The sequence below is a fragment of the Ptiloglossa arizonensis genome, chromosome 11, assembly GCF_051014685.1.
Source record: "Ptiloglossa arizonensis isolate GNS036 chromosome 11, iyPtiAriz1_principal, whole genome shotgun sequence".
Taxonomy (NCBI): domain Eukaryota; kingdom Metazoa; phylum Arthropoda; class Insecta; order Hymenoptera; family Colletidae; genus Ptiloglossa; species Ptiloglossa arizonensis.
In genome coordinates this window covers 7760493-7777455 of record NC_135058.1, presented here as the reverse complement: position 1 = coordinate 7777455, position 16963 = coordinate 7760493, and the positions used below count along the sequence as shown (strand labels likewise).

Sequence of the window (16963 nt, the reverse complement as noted above, 5' to 3'; positions counted from 1 at the left end):
CTGCACGCGTTACAACGATAGTCCATTTCGATCGTAAACCGGTACATGATCACGACCAAGATATGAATACGCGTACTTGCTTTCCACGCAGAATGCGCGATCATGTACCTACACCGCCTTGTTTCCTGCGTGTTTCATTGTACCGCGAAATGCATCTGTTCGCGCCGATAATTTCACACCGACGTTAATACAACGTTCTTGAATTGTTTCAGAGTTCGTTCAAGTTATCGCGCAAATATACGTGAACCTAACAATAAGGAATCAATGCTTCGCGAATAAAATTGATAATAGACGATCGTGATACATACAATTACATTTGTACATTGAATGGTACGAATTTTAACGAAATTTTTGTAATGATAAAATCCTTGAAAAAAAAATATCGAACGAGGAATTGACACTGTCGCAGCGAGCATTCTCGGTAGATATGAATTGATATTGTCGTTGAATGCGATAAATTCCGAGATATTAATTCGATTAATTTGGATTAGCACGGACAGACCACGATGGGGAATATAAAGCTTTCGGGTAGCCGTTTTTCGATGAAAACATTTCATCGTAACGAACTCGCTCCGCGCGATTTCGGATCGTTCAATTCGAAGCAGTTTTGCGACCCGCGGCACAGTTGCAACGCGCGGGACAGAGATTCTCGCGCACAAAAAATCACACCGCGTCGAAAAGTTGAAAAACAAGTTGACTTTGCGGCCAACGTTTTCCCGCGCAACGAAATGAAAATTCTATAGGATCGCAGCTGTGCGGCCGCGTCCCGCGCGCATGCTTCGCTTCTCTCGTCAATTAAACTTTAATTTATCAAGCAAGAGGCGTTAATTAAACTTTAATTTTGACCACGCCGCCAGAATTACCTTGCCACGCTAAATTTATAGCGGAACATGCACTTCGGTCTACCTCGATATGCCATTAATAAAATAGAACGGGCGGGTTTCGAGATTCTTCGTGTAACTCTGTTTATTCCGCGCGATGGGGAAACTCCATTAGACCTCGGGCCATTCAGGCTATCGGTGGAATAAAAATAATCCTTCGTTTCGACATTGTTCGTCCATTGTCCAGGTATTTTTTGCCTCGTCTACACGAGTCGATGAATTTTCGCGCGAACTTAAGTAACAACGAGGCTTTTCTTTCGATACTGTGAACACACTCGAAAATCAAATGCATCGTTCCGTTGCTGGTAAAGTGATTGAATAATTTCACTCGTTGAAGTTTTATGAATATATATGCACCCGTTACAGGTAATTAATTCTTCCATAGGATGTTATATAAATTCGTAAATGCGCTCTCGATTTTTTCAAGACAGTGCGTTCTTACGTTTTGTAAAATAAACGACGCGTTATTTTATATTACGGAGCTAGGTTGATCGTGAAATTCGACAAGAATACTTCACTCACCTGTAAAGTTGACCAAGATTGTAATGAGCGTTCACGTGCCCCGGTTGTGCGTTTATCGCTGCCAAAAAGTGTTGTTCCGCTTGATCGCCCACCGTGAGTGTACCGAGGTTGTTATGGGCACTGGCGTAAGCTGGCCATAGCCTGTAATCAAATAAACACGGCTTATTTACAAAGTGATTAATTATCCGAGAAGCTAGGCGCATTATCGTACAATTAATCGGGAGGGTTATTCCGTTTCACCGTAACACGCTTATATACCTGTACCCACGGTGTTACCAGTTTGAAATCGATTTGGACGACTGGAAGGAACTCGAAACACGAACAGCGATCCCTGTTTCTCGACAAACGTGTCTACAATCTGGACGTGGACTTTCTTAAATTTTCTATCGAGCTCTTGGTAGACTCGTTTCTCAACCGTACGGTCGCGTTCGTTCCCAGGAATTATACACGTGCCCCGAAAAGAGTAAATACGAGCTCTAGCTGGTTCAACGCGTAAGGTAACCAATATACGAGACAAGGGACACTGGACACGTGGGATGTATACACGAAACACCTGAAATGGAGAACTTATGGCTCATGGAAGACGGTACAGGCGACACTGGACCCGTCACGATCGAAACAAAAGCTTCGAGATTCGTAGGATTCGATTTGACCGAAGTTGCATCCGTGGAAGGTCGCGCGGGTTGCGTAGGATTCTTGAGACGCGATAAAAAGAGCTACGAATTCGCGAGACACGACACAGACGACCATGTATTCGCGAGACACGATGTACACATGCTAGGATCGGTTGGTATCGGTACAGACGAGGTTGAGTCCAGTGGCACTCGATGCAGATGATAACAGATAAGTGGGACGCGATACAGACGTGTCTGGATCCGCCACTATCGGTACAGATGGAGTCAGATTAATGGCACACTCGATACATACGATAACAGGACACGTAGGATACGGTACCGATAACATCGCAGTCATCGCGATACGAAGCGAATTATTCTATGCACGTAGGACCCGATGCAGATTGCTTCCGGCTTCTGAGATTCGATAGATTGTACCGACGTACCCGTAACTTTCGAAGCTCTTGACTTTATTGGCGATCCTTTAAGGATTTCCTAAAGATCTCAGTACACTCGCTTTGGTAGCGAGATAGTGGCCGAGATCCTTCATACTCCTAGATCTCTCCACAACTAGCATTTGTGAACACGCTTAGACTAGGTATCTTGTAAAATAAAAATAGTCGTGAGACGTATATTGTGTCCCACAGTTCCGAAATTGTGTAGAACATAGAATCAGTACATAGTCTGTATCTGATCTCACGAGTCGGAAGTTTTCTATAGATTGATCCACGAGTCTCGCAATTTCGGAGCTGTTTGCACCGCACTCTTCGAATTCGAGATTGAACCACACAAGGTCCACAATTTGGGAATAATTCAAAATTTTGGGGACAATCGGGCGACTAAAATATTTCATAATGCGTTTAACACAGCGTCGACTGCCTCTTACCGTGTTCAGATCAAACATAGTTTGATCATACTATTCATATACCTTTTCATTGCATTCGTACCAATCTATAGCAAGACACTTCTTGCAATAAAAGTCACTCTTATCAACGATTAACGATCGATGCAACACTGGACCATCCTTCGATCATTCGCAGTGGTAATAGCCAGACGTATACCACGTTTCTCGAACACAAATCTATATTAATTTTATTTCCGTAATTAACCAAGCTTCGACCGGTCCCGTCATCGAATCCTCTTTCGCTTTTCGACGCGTTTATCTCTCCCCTGTACCCGCCACGGTTCGTATAACGCGAGATTTCGCATCGCTATCGTCGAGAGCGTAATCGTTCGTCGGTCGCAACGGATCGACGAACCGTGGACGAATCCTTCCCGAGCAACTGGAAATAATGGGAACATTGAAATAAACCCCGATACGTAACACATGCGTAATATTGGCCGCAGACTATAGCTCGGAATCACGATGATTATCTCGTCGGGAGCACTCGGTACCGTCGCGTTACGCCGTTCTCAATGGGCGCGCGCGTTTCCAGCGTACTTCCCCTATCGTTTGACCAGATAATTTGCGAATAGCATCAAAACAGTATTTTCGGGCGGCGAGCGTGGCAGCGAGTTAATTAACGCGGTCGTGCGAAAGCTCGTGCTCGACGTAGGTACGGATGGCTAACGAGCCGCGACCATCGTCCAGGGTCAATAAGAGGTCACTCTACCCCGTCGTGCTCGACCGCTGCATGGTTTCCAGCTGCGCCTCGCGGTGGACGAAATTGTTCCAGTTTCTACGACGAAAAAAGGAAAACTACCGCCGGAGTAACGGACTATGAATCACGTGACAGTGACAAAGCGCGGTAGCGAACGCGGTTTCGGCGCAACTTCGCGGACAAGGATTTAAGGATTACGTACATACATGCGTCACTCTCGACAAATAAAAGGTGAACGCTGCAAGAGCTGGTAAATTAGTTAATTCCTTCGGGCAAAATAGCGCGCGCCCGTGCTTCCCGCCGGAAATTACGTCTCGCGGAAGCTTCTTCCTTCGTTCGAGGGGCGTGTCTAGTTCGCGGTATCAAACGTTGAATATTTTGGGGATACATTAGTTCGATAATGTTCATTTTATATCGTGTACGTGTATATTCATTTAAGATTCGAATTAGTGCAGATTTGTTTCTTAAGTGTGAAAGAAACTTTTGTCCAAGTTACTTTCTGTAAGAGAGATTCAGGGGTACGAAGTGTCAATATTAGTATCGAACTATATTAGTTCGATAATGTTCATTTTATATCGTGTATGTGTATATTCATTTAAGATTCGAATTAGTGCAGATTTGTTTTTTAAGTATGGAAGAAACTTTTGTCCAAGTTACTTTCTGTAAGAGAGATTCGGGGGTACGAAGTGTCAAGGGTGTATCGAGTTATTCGAGTTATTCGTAACCAAGATGTTTTACATCGACGAGCTGGACAAATATTTTTCAGAGAGAAACGACTTGAAAGTTTGGCGTACAGTTTTAAAGTATATACCACCGATGTAACTTTTTGGGACACGCTGTCCCTGTAAAAAAAATGTTCACGCTCGAGATAAATAGTAGATACACGACACGAGAAAGATATGTTCCTGCGATTGTGTAACTTCGATGGTAGATGAATCAATCGAAAGGAATTTTTTGGAGCATCGTGAGTAATCGCGTTAACAAATTTTCTTTCCCGTGTATCGCCATTTTGGAACGTAACGGTGTGTAACGAGACCTGCTTTATAAAATTATTCGAGGACTGTACGAAAATGCGAGAAAAAGGAAACGGCCCTTTGTTACCTTCGGAACCGGGTTTCCTAATGGAGCCCTGTGCGAGCGCGCGCGGTCAAAAGAAAATTCGATTTTCCGAAAATAGTTAACAACCGTCCGCGAAGATTTAAAATGACGGGTTTGCCATCGGTTAATTTCGCTACTTTTCAAGCTCCGAAGCAAATTCAGAAAGTAACGTAGTTAGCGAAAATATATTACCACGGGAAACCCGCCCTGACAAAAGTTTCGTAACTTCCGGCTGGGAATATATATTCTGACAGTGATTCTTCGAAGTTGCGCAATTTGAAGTAACATCGCGCGAGGATTAAAGAGCAATATTATATTTCTGCGTGAAACTGGCGTACTTTTGGGAACTTGATTTTTTCGTCGAGAAAAAAAAGAGGAGGAAAATCGATTTGAACTTTCTTCCGTGTAATACTCGAAGGACGAGGAAAATTCGCGACGTTTCGCGATCACGAAAGTGAAATCTTCGATTTTAAGCGAAAGACGTAAAATTATTTTTACACGTTTCAACGCAACGTTCATCCGGAATGTAATCACGGTTTTATAGAAATACAAAGGTTCGTACGTTGAAACAAAAATGAATATTTTACTATTTTAATAAATTCGAAAAGAGATGCAAATGTTTCAATATTTGTTAATCCTTCGAGTGAATAGGTATACAGAGCGATGAAAAACTTCGAGCTCCAATAGCGTTTTTGTTTACAATCCTTTGTGGAAGATCACGTTATTGCGCGGTAAAATCAGAGCCCTCGATTATTTTTTTCAATTTCGTCGGCTTTTCACGAATTTGCGCCCCGTACCCGCAAAATACTTTTTAGCATTACTTGTTTCCTTTCGTTTCGTAAAACCGCGGCGCAATATATTTATAACCAGGGAACACTTCTCGCGACCTCTTTGAGATAAAATAATGTCGATATTAGCGCGCTTTTCGCAATTTCGTTCGAATCTAACCACCGCCCGTTAAGAATACATTTCGAACGAATTACTTTGCGTACGCGAAGTTATGGAATCCAGAAATAATTAAATGCGAGGCTGTTCGTTGCGCGTTGAACTCGGACCCGGATAAAATTACTGAAACAATTTAACGAGTCGTATAATTTGATCACCGGTTCGAAAGGATCGATCGTTTTAATTAAATCTAAATAGAACTCTTCCCGTTTCTCTTTCTTCGCTTTCAAAGAAGCACTCCCCTATAATGAAGCGTCACATTAAAACGAGCTCAGACGACGATACATAATTACAAAGCGAAGAAACTCGCGAACAGAAGGCACGAGTAACTGGTCCAAAATGAGACCAGTTTAAATCATCGTTCCCCAAACTCTCCCCCACCTCAGACATCCAAGATTCGAATAATTTTCCACGGCACACTGAAAGCCGACATGAAACTTCTGCCCCGCGGTATACGTCTAAATTGCTTCTAAGCATGAAACTCTGTACTTAATAAAATGTCACTGGCACCCTTTCGACCCTCTCGACGCGGCACGCAGTCAGCTACAGCGTCGAGCTTTCATACGGGAAAACAGAATTTACGTATCCGAAATCCGCTGTTCCTCTCCGGAATAGAGAATTTCGAGCGCTGAAAGCTTGCATTAACGCGATCGTAATCCACGGTGTAAATTGTTTCGGTTTCATCGGTCGCGTGACGGTTAAATTGACGAACAATTCGTTACGATTCGAGATCCTAAAAGAAAAAAGAAATGAAAAATTCAAAACCGAAAGGTACAACCGGTTACCAAAATATATTTAAAACTCGTTTCTCTGGACTTTATATTCTCGCGTTTATAGACGTTCAACGCACAAGATCGACTTGGATAGGTGTCTCAATAATTGTTTGTTAATAATGGAATAACGTACGTAATAAATCGAGAATAAAATAAGTTTAATACTAAATCTGAAGTTTCTTTTCACCTAACAATGCACACACACTGCACATTTGTTCATACTTAATACTCGAATATGAATATTACGACATTTCGTTGCACGATTGTAAATCTATTCAATTGTCTTTCATTGGAAGAATAAAAATGTACGATCGTACGGTAAATTCGTTCCCTCGCATCGAATCTAATCCGAGTGTCTACGTACTCCGATCGTGGTCAAAGAATTCCACTTCTACCGTATAAACTATAATTACAAAATAATTCAATTTTCGAAGACTCTAAATTCTCAAAGTCGGATCGAAGCAGCCAGAAAATATCGACCGACAATTTTCCCGAAGTTGCGAATCGGAAGACACCGTTAACGCGAGCCGAGACGAACGAATACTTCTTTTCTCGCGAACCACCCCGCGGAAAACGATCTCGGATTTCGCTCCGTTGGAGCGCGACGCGGTAACATCTGTCATCGGGACACCGGATCCTAAATTACGCTGTCGGTCGGTTAGGAAAAAATCGTGTTAGATCGGGAACCGCGGGAAGAAACCACCGTGAAACCCCCCGAGCGTATCTCGAAGTCCCGTGACATCTGTAACGGCAAATTGACTTCGTCGAGACGACGGCAGGAATGGCGCGGTCTTATCGCGTAATATTCGATATTAAGGAGGCCATTGGCGGTGGCAACACACGGGTCGCCGTAACGCCGTAGAATATTAGAGACGGAGGGTGTATAAGGGGAAACGGGGAGAAAAACTGGAGACAATTCAAGGGGTACGGGGTGTGGAGGGGCATCGGATATACCCGAGGATAGTTGCTTCGTAACGGTGTAACTGGTCCGCTGGGATTGGCTGCGAGAGCTCAATAAGGGAGCGTCGAGATCGAAGAAAAATACGGAGATAGGATTCGCGCGAGAGTTACACGCCGGAATGAAGAAAGCGGATAAAAGGGACAGAAAGAAAATCCGACGCGAGTGGATCGTCGCCGTACGAAAAAGAAAAGTATAATCCGAGTCGGTATTCTATCGCGTCTGTGATGCATGTTCACGCTCCCGCGGCGAATCCGTTTTATTCGTCGCGCGCACCGGATGGATCGCGCGTGTCTTTCTTCGTTCTTTCCTTTTTCTCCTAGTTTCGTCTCACTTCTTTCTCCACTTTCGTTATTTCGGCTCCTCGAAGGGTTTTCATTTATATTTAAGTCGACCGTGGAACACGCGATATTGATTCCCGACGGGCGTCGAAATATTTCCAAGCGGAGCGTACATATTTTTGACGTTTCGTGCGATACGTCGTGCCGCGAGAAAAAGAAAAAAGAAAAACAGAGACAGCGATTTATCCGAATCCCATCGGATCTCCCATCTATTGTCGGATCTGCTTGTACCCGAACGTTAAGATCGAAGAGGGTAGCGTACCTTTTTTTTTGTTTAGTTTAGCGTTTAAGGACGCATCAACCCTCTCCAGGTTATTAACAACCACGTACCGTACCTCTGTATCGGTGAGAGAAGGTACTGCTTCGAGAAAGTATTTTTAAAGAACTTTTCGTTTGATTGGAAAGGAGACGTAGATTACTTTGAAAAATTGCTGCGATTCCACTGTAAATAACAATTTGAAAAATTAAAAATCAAAAAATGACTCGATAGGCTATACGTAGACCAAATTTCGAGAGAAAAAAATTACAAATCGTCAGAGTATCGTGCAGACAGTCTCCAGAAAGTGAGTTTCAAACACGTTTAAAGTTTCACGCGACAAATTTATTAGTTCGAGATCTTTTACTTCTAATGCGAACTTACGTTTAACTACTTATTTCCAGACCATAGCTGATACCTTTCTGTGCTTTTTACTCCCTCGAGGAAGAGAGGTATCCTCGTAAAGGTACGTACCCCCTTAATTGAGGGTGGTTTCGGACCCGTATCACCGATCACGGCGTCGAAGGTTCGCGTTGTCAGCGAATAAGTATTAAGAAAATCCTCGATGGATTCGCTCGTCTCAAAGCCGTTCGTATCGAGTATCGAATAGGCGGTTTCTCCTTTTCCTTTATCGGTTCGTTGATCACGCTTAGGTTGAATACACGTGCACCGTGCACGCACAATAGATCCCTCGATGACAATTTACACAGAGTGGTAACTGAAAGTCTTTCCTTTTTTATTTTTTTGTCTATTACAATTAGAACAAAATGTCGAAAGAAAAATACGAACTGTTCCACGGAGTAGTATATTTCCAGGGTAATATTTTTTTCGCAAGTGCAACCATGTGTACACTCGTGCGCAGTTTTACAATTGCGCCATTTTCTCGAATGAAAACGCGCGTATATATTGTTCGCACGGATCGAGTCCTCTTCGAGCGAAAAGTTATCGGAGTACACTGGTCGAAAAAAGAATTCCATCGTGAAATAAGACGAACGTCTTCGTTACAAAAGAGCCCGAAACACGGTGCACGACGCGTTTAACCATCAACGAGGACATTTATTTAAAATATTTCACCGATACTCTTTTTTCGACCGTTTCATCACTCTGATACTTTTTCGCGTGGAACGACGGGGACGGGATTTCACTATGCGAACGAAAATATACGTTTCCATTTTTAAAACGGGGAGGGGGGGAAAAAAGAGAAGAAACGGATGCAACTGTAAAATGCAGCTTTCATCGTTGCATTTGTAGAGAAAAAACACGGTTCTGAAAATACAGTTCTTCCTCGAAATCGTTCGTACTTTTCCTTGGCAATTTTTTCTTTCTGTTCGCGATTCCAAATCCGAGAAGAAACTTGTTCCAATTGCGCGTGACCACCCGGTAGAGAACGGAGACGGTAATTTCCTCCCCGTGGTGAGAATCGAGTGGAATTTCCCGAGCCGATGATCGCGAACTATAAATATCAATGGAGTCGAAACGTCGCGGTTATTCGTAACGCGTGGATCGAACTGCGCCGTCACGAAACCCGTTAATATTATCGTTGAATGAATCTGAAACCAAAGTTTCCACGATACGCGCCCTAGCTGGATAAATGGACGGGATAAGCGGGTCCGCTGATTACAACTTCTGTCATCGTACGATCGTTCGATGCAACGCGACCGGGCCGGTGTAACAAAAAGAAAAAAAAACAATCCTGGATGACGAGATACGTCGATAAGTCTCGAGGAAACGTCGATACGTGCACGAAAGTGAGGGTTTTTTTCTCGTGAAATACGGATAACGGTTAAATCAACGCCGAATACGAAAGCACTTCCATCTCCGCGCGACGATTTCGCGAGCGATGTAAGCGTTTCTTCGCGATTCAATTTTCTTAATCGCGTGAAACGTTCGACGGGTCGCTCCCGTCTCGTGGAAACGGGAAATTCCGCTCGGGGGGATCGCGCGACGGGAATACGAGAAACGGGGAATCGGGGGTAAGAGGGAATCGAGTTTTCAGGACGCAATGCGTGAAGCGCGAACTATCGTTTTATCGCGTTACGGTACGAACGGGGAGGGCCAAGGGGCTCTGGAAGGGCCCTTTCGGCGTCTCGAAAGGGAAGATACACTTTCCGTAGACGGTGGTCGCAGTCAGCCAGCTCGCGACGCGTTTTGTATCACTCGAGGAGAGGATTCCGCGGAAACGCGTTCCCTCTTCCGACGGGGATAAAACGCGATCCCCGGGAACGCTGAGAAAACGAATGCGCGTCCGGAACGCGGCGAGGGAACCGACGGAAGAACGGTTGCGTTGGTAATTGAGAACCCGGCGGAGAACTTTGCATAGAAATACACGGTTCATTCGAGACACGGCGAGTGTACCGTGTTAAAAATTAAAAGGTCGGACGTTACGGAAGGGGGGCGGTGGGTCGGCTCTTGACCCGGAAATATCGCTTAAACGTCCCTCGTTACTTTGTTCGAGTCTCCGGTGGAACGAGATCCCGGTGTTGGAACACGCGCGGGAATTTTTACACGCGGAACGGTAGATTCAATTCGTGTGTTTGCGGAGTGTGTTACCGTAATTTGCGGCGCGAACGAGGAGACGACGGTGATTCCTCGTTCGAAAATAGGTGGAACGCGGGGAATAAAATTTCCGTGAGAGCGAGGGGATCCGTTTTCGCGCAAAATCGATCCCAACGCGTTCGTCGAGCACGCGTGATACGAGGGTACGATTTCGGAAACGCGTCTAACCCGTTCCCGGGTTATTTCTACTTGCGCACCGTTGTACGCAATTATTGACGGTGGTATCTGATATCCGTTTCCACGTCGATCTCGTTATCCTCCTACCGGTTAGAAGCCCTTTAAACGGATTACATCGTGCCCACCGTCAATGTTTACAAACATCGACGCAAGTGGAAATAACGAGCCATGGTCGGACACGTTGGTCAAACGTACTCGATCGCGGCCGTATACGATGAATTTACCGAGATCGATCGATCGTTTCGTAAACTAAGCCTTCTGGCGCAAAAACGTTGCTACCGCGGTTTCATTCGCGAAGAATCACTCCGTTTCCGGTTGTGCCCCGAATTCCGCTTCCAGTTTTGTAGCCCACCCGTCGTAAAGTCCGATCATTTGGATTCTGGATCCGCTGGCTCTGAAAGGTCGCAAGTTTTAACGAGTTTCGTAAAAAGCAATCCGAGACGTGATTCGGGCCAATCTACGAATACCGTTTCGTTCCCACGGAGTATCGTAAGAATGTCGGAGAATCGAGTCGGTTCTAGAGCAGTCTCTGTTTAACCGATCGTCGTTGATCGTGGATATTTGAAAATTATCGAAGCGAACTTAGCGAGAGGAAAAAATTGAATCGAAATATCGGCTCGTGAAACGGGACGATTGAAAAGAAAAAGAAAAAGAACCGTGAAGTTTCGGTAAAACGAATCCTCCGTTTTAAATAAACGCGAGTACTCGCCCAATGAGCTTAAAATAGAAGGGAAAGAAACCAGGCGGGTTCTCGAGAACCGTTCGAAGGCAGAAAATCGGGACCGCTTGAAAGACTTTCTTAATAAGTTCAATTAGAGACGACTAACTACCGTTGAAACGAAAACTCCGGGTAAAATACTTTTCGCATCTTTTTCCTTGTGGTAAATGGTACAACATTGCCGTTCGAGTCGTACTTTCTTACCAAAAGTTCCCTTTCACGGATACGGTAAAATAACATTGATGTATTTAGGCGTACCTCTCAATTAACACTTCCAGTGGAAGTTACGATCGGTAAGAATATTAAAGGCTCCTTTTTATCGTTCTGTCGATAAATTCAGTGGAATACTTGAGGAGAATCTTACTTCAACGAACTGTAAATATCGAGGAGCGTTGCCCAATCGAAGCAATTTATTTGATCGCAGTGCGTCTTTGAGCAAATAGTATTTCAATAACGCGCGTCGGGTAGAGAATACATTGTCGTGCAACTCGCGTACAACAATTAACATAATCCGTTATCGGCAAATAATAGCTCACTCTTCGATAAAGTAATATCGCGAAATTAAATCGCTACCAATTATTTCGATGTACGATCGCTTTAATTTCCTTTGTAAACGATTCGATGCGATTTCGATTTATACGATAACTTACGTGTTTCGTTCGATCGTTCTTCTTATGTACATGGGAATTATGCGAGCCTTAACCTGCAAACAAAAACGCGGGACCCGAGTCGCTGAACTTTTAGCATTCCAGCAGTTAATTTAACATCTTCGTTAAACTTTCTCATAACGCTCTCTCTTTCTCTCTCTCTCTCTCTCTCTCTCTCGAAAGATCCTCGAGATGCGTAGCACGTTCAGGAGAATAACTTGAGATCGAGTTGAGAGAAAATCAATCGACTGCAGTTACGCAACCCGCTTGGAAGTTCATGCGAGCTCAAGCGCGCCAACAAGAACTCGAGGAGCCGAAACTTTAACAACGAACTCTCTCTTTTCTTCCGCCGCTTCGAGATGATCTTCAATGGCACAGAGCTGTCGGTATTTTTGACAATGCGTTACCCATCGTTACGATTCCAATCTTGCCCAGCTTTACTCGTTAGTACACCCTTGGTGTTCAACTCGAACTATCTCGTTGCGAGCATTTGCAAGAACCCCTTGAACTTCATTTACAAAACTATACATAATCAAAAATTTGAGTCTCCGTTTTTAAATGTACACTTTTTCATACGTACATCAATTATTCAAGTACGATTTCAAATAAGAATTATAATTTTCTTTCCACTTGGAATAATCTTTCCTCGCGAACTAATCTCGTATTCTAGAAAACGATCAAACTCGATACGTCGTGTTCCCTCGCGACAGAGAAGTTTGTAAACTTTTCGTGTTTTCCTAAAGAATATTTACGACACACAATTTTTAACTTACATCGTATCTAGGTAATGTACTTTTCACACGAGAGTGTAATTTTCTAAATGAAGCAACCACACGCGTATAAAGAAGATTTATTTCCACTGATGATCGAAGCGTGCTACTTTCGAGCGGTAGTAACGCTCGTTCGAATGTACTCGAAATCGTTTATTTGTAAACTATACAAATTACCCAAAACCACGTGCATCGTTCCGTTTGGTAGCATTAAGAGAATATCACCCGCGTCTCTTATGCACGATTTGGAAACTTTCCAGAATATTACCCGTGACAGTTTCCGCTAGACGGGACAAAGGACAAAGGACGAGCTCGGTTAACAATTAACCCCGTAATGAAAAACACGCTGTGTCGTTAAAAACCATTGTGGCCAGACAGCGTGTACACGAATCGTAAATCGTTCGAAATTGGGACGGTTCCGTTTTATTAAGCAGAAAGAGGACGAAGACAAACGTGGTTGCGATCGATCGAAGCTTTCGCTGTTCTCGACAGATGACTGACGTGTTCTATTCCTCCTCGCGAGTTACCAGACCCAATTCGACCTTCAATGTTCATATCTCGAGGTCTGGCTGGAAGCATTATCGAGAACTTCGACCTTTTCTCTTAAGTTCAGATTGCTTACGCTCGCCCCCGAAAATATCCCGGGGCTATCTCGCTACAAAGTTTTAATTAAAGCCGCTTTGTCGAGCTTTCCGACTACACGGCTACTTTTTCCATTCTTGGCCCCCCTCGCCCCCCTCTGTTCCTTCACCGTTGCCCCCCTCCCCCGTTTTCTTTTACACGGGCCGATAAAGGCCACTGACACGAAATCTTTCCGCGAGATACGATCATCCGCGGGCAATTTAAGAAATTGTGGCTATTAAAGCGTGTCCCGAGATTTCTTTCGGTCATGCGATCGAACTTTTTCCAACGTGGTTTCGTCCACGAGGCGAGCGTTGCACGGGGGTTACCATCGTTGAAACGGAAGAAGCACAAGCTCAGAAACGGATGAAATAAGTCGTTCCCTTTAACCGGCGACGTGACTTTTTTGAGAGCGAGCGAACTCACGCTCGCCATTGTTTTTCCGTCTGGCGGTGAATTATTGGCGAAACTGTTCGAGATAACGTGGCGTGTAGAGCCTCGGAAGGGGCTCACGAGCTTGCGGATGAATGAGAGAAAGCAGCGAAATTTATCGTACGAAGAGAATTTATCTTGTCGAACAAAGGCACGATACTAACGCCCACGGTGCATATAACGCGGCGAATATACGATATTATAAGAGACGTAACCGAAACGAGCATATTTTGCCCACTCCTCGAGCTGATGAAACGATTTCGCCTACTATGCTCGGCAGTATCGAACAGTCGTAACGCGATAGAATAATAAAATCTACGGTATAAAAATTTAAATCGTCGACTCGCGGAATATTAACCGAGTCGATCGAACGAAAGAGAAAGATTAATATTCTTGTTGGATCGGATAACGATCGATCCTCCCTCTTGCGTTCCATTCTGTTATCGCGTGTTCTGACGTCTTTATTGGACATACTCGTAAAGTAAGTTGATAATGTATCGTACACCGGGAATAATACTGGATTGTTCGGTAAGTTTTGTTGGTTTTTCCGTTGTAAAAAAAATACTAAGACACTTCGACTTCGAGCAACTGTAAATGTACGAACCGGTCGACAGATCTGCGCGAAACTTCACACGTGTTCGTCAAACGGTAGTATCGTCTTTAGAAAAGTAAAACGACGAACCCAATGGCTCCGTTTCTTATCGCACGACAAAACTTATCGAGCAATCTATTGTATACTACAGGTACGAGAGAGCTGTTCGTTAGAAAACGAGACCGAAATGGCCGAGAACAACGTTTCGTGGAACAGATTACAATTGAAGTGCTGATCGCCAATTACGAGCTCGAGTACGAGAGTCTTTTGGATATCCAGTTGCGTTTTTAGAAGGAGTTACCAAGCTATACCGTTAGAGTCAATAAAATACAAGAGAGAGTGTGTGTACCAAGTACAGAAAGCCAGTTAGGTATTTTAGGATAGAGAGTAGCGAGTTACGTCCAGAGAGTTAGAGTTTGAGTATGAGAGTTCCTAGAGTATGAGATTGGACTCGAGATATATTTCAATGGTTTCTAGCGAAATGGTCGTTAATTAACGGACGCTCTTTTCGCTGAATCTGCCCGCGCGTCTACAATCCCCTCAAGTAACAATAATACACAATATCAGAAACTCCCGCACCGATTTACTCGGTGTGTGACACGACAACTACGGTTGAACATTTGCCACAACACTGCTCGAAACTGAAATCTCTCCGTGAACGCTAAAAGACAACTTCAACGGAGAGAATATTGAAATTCTTGGTGCACTATCAAAGGAAACCAAAACTATCGACAGAAATAGAGCAATCGATAAGAATTGAAACAGTTGACGCGACTTAAACGTATAAAAGTATCTTTTGTAGATTTTTATCGTATATTTTCCACTGTACGTGACAATCACGCGATGGTGACTCGTCGATATAGTCGTGAGGAAATAAATGATAAAAACGATCGGATAATAGGTAGATAGAAATAAGTACAATTTATCGGGCACGGAGCAAACATTGTGTAACCATACTTCGTCCAACTGTCAATACTTGGAACGTGTCCTTTTCGGAACGATGTTACGAAGCTCGAAATAATCGTGAGAAGTATCGTAGAAAAAATATTAAAGAGCAATAAAGGTAAAGTTCTCTCGGTATCAAAAGGACGAATATGATACTTGAATGGTTACCGAAAATACTCGATGGAATATGCTCCGATAGAAGGAAAGACTCGAAAGAGGATGCATTTTCCAGAGTTGCCAGCGGATTTGTCAATACGTCTATCCATTGCGACCGTGTACGCAGGAAGTACGAGTTCTGCTACGATCGTTCGACTTAAGTCGAGCTGGACACGTTCGAGACTTGAACGAACGAACCCTAACCTACACCATTCGAAAACTCTGTGTGCCGTTGGCATCGATGGTTCGGAGAAACCCGCCTAAAACCGTAGGTCTCCGACAAATGGCCGTAAAAGTGGGCGCCGGTCAACACAAAGAAAGAATACAGTTATCGTTCAGTCGACTAGTGGCTATGACGAGGGGAGGGACATTCGACACGTTACGACGAGGGATTTCTATCGAAGGAATCGACGTCTGGTTGAGAACTCGCGGTGGTAGATGATGGAAAGTCTTGATGGCTGCCACGGAAGACTCTGCGGTGTGTTTGACAGCTTCGAGAAAAGAAAGAGACACAAGGGAGAGAATTTATGAAAGTGATAAGACGTTCGTTGCGTTTCCGTACTTGACGTCACGTATCGGCGATGTTTGATACAATTTACGTATATCAACGTGTTCTGGGTTAGGATGACGACGCGATGACGAGGAAATTCACCCAACACCGAACGCGTGAATTTGGAAACGATAATTGTCCCACAACGATCGATCCGAGTACCCGAATTCATTTCGAAAGAACCGTGACGCCATCTTGTCTCTTATTCACCGGCTCGTAACGAGTTACTAATCCAGTTGAACAGTTCACCGTTCTTCTACATAAAATGTCTATTATTCTATGCATCGATGCGGTAGATAACTTTTAATCGAGTTTACTCCACTTTCGGACGACTTCCCTGCATAATTTTGTGGCTAGGTATTAATACAGTGGATTTTATTCAAGTATGCAATATTCTGCGATCTTCTTCTCTTGTTCTTAGCGTTTGTAGACCGAAAAGAAAACAGTTATTTTGTTGATCGTAAAAACTTTCTTTATAATTGCGTCGACTCAACACTTCTCCGTCAAAGTAGACCTTTAGGTTTACATAAACCTACATAAAAACCTAGATAAAAAATTTCAAAACAAATAATATCAAGAGTTTTCGTGAAACGAACAAGTCATATATAAATAATAATATAAACTCGAAGATATCTTTCGAAAATTAGCGAATAAAAAGTTACACAATTGGAAAGAATAGATTTCGTGAAATACACGAGTTGAAAAAGAATATTTGTCTTGTTCTGAAAAATTCTTAGATAAAGTGAACTCTAAATGTACCCTTCTCCGCGTTATTCCTTCCAACTGTGTTCGAATTTTCTTTACCTCGTC

The 16963-nt window shown here is 43.6% G+C and overlaps 1 protein-coding gene across 1 annotated transcript in view; it reads right to left on the bottom strand.

The window, feature by feature from the left end:
- Positions 1–16963, bottom strand: part of LOC143152661 (protein O-mannosyl-transferase TMTC1-like) — a 314611-nt gene that overhangs the window by 19776 nt on the left and 277872 nt on the right. The window contains exon 11 of the mRNA XM_076323019.1: positions 1404–1544. Within this exon, the coding sequence (XP_076179134.1) occupies positions 1404–1544 (141 nt within the window). The remainder of the gene's footprint in view (positions 1–1403; positions 1545–16963) is intronic.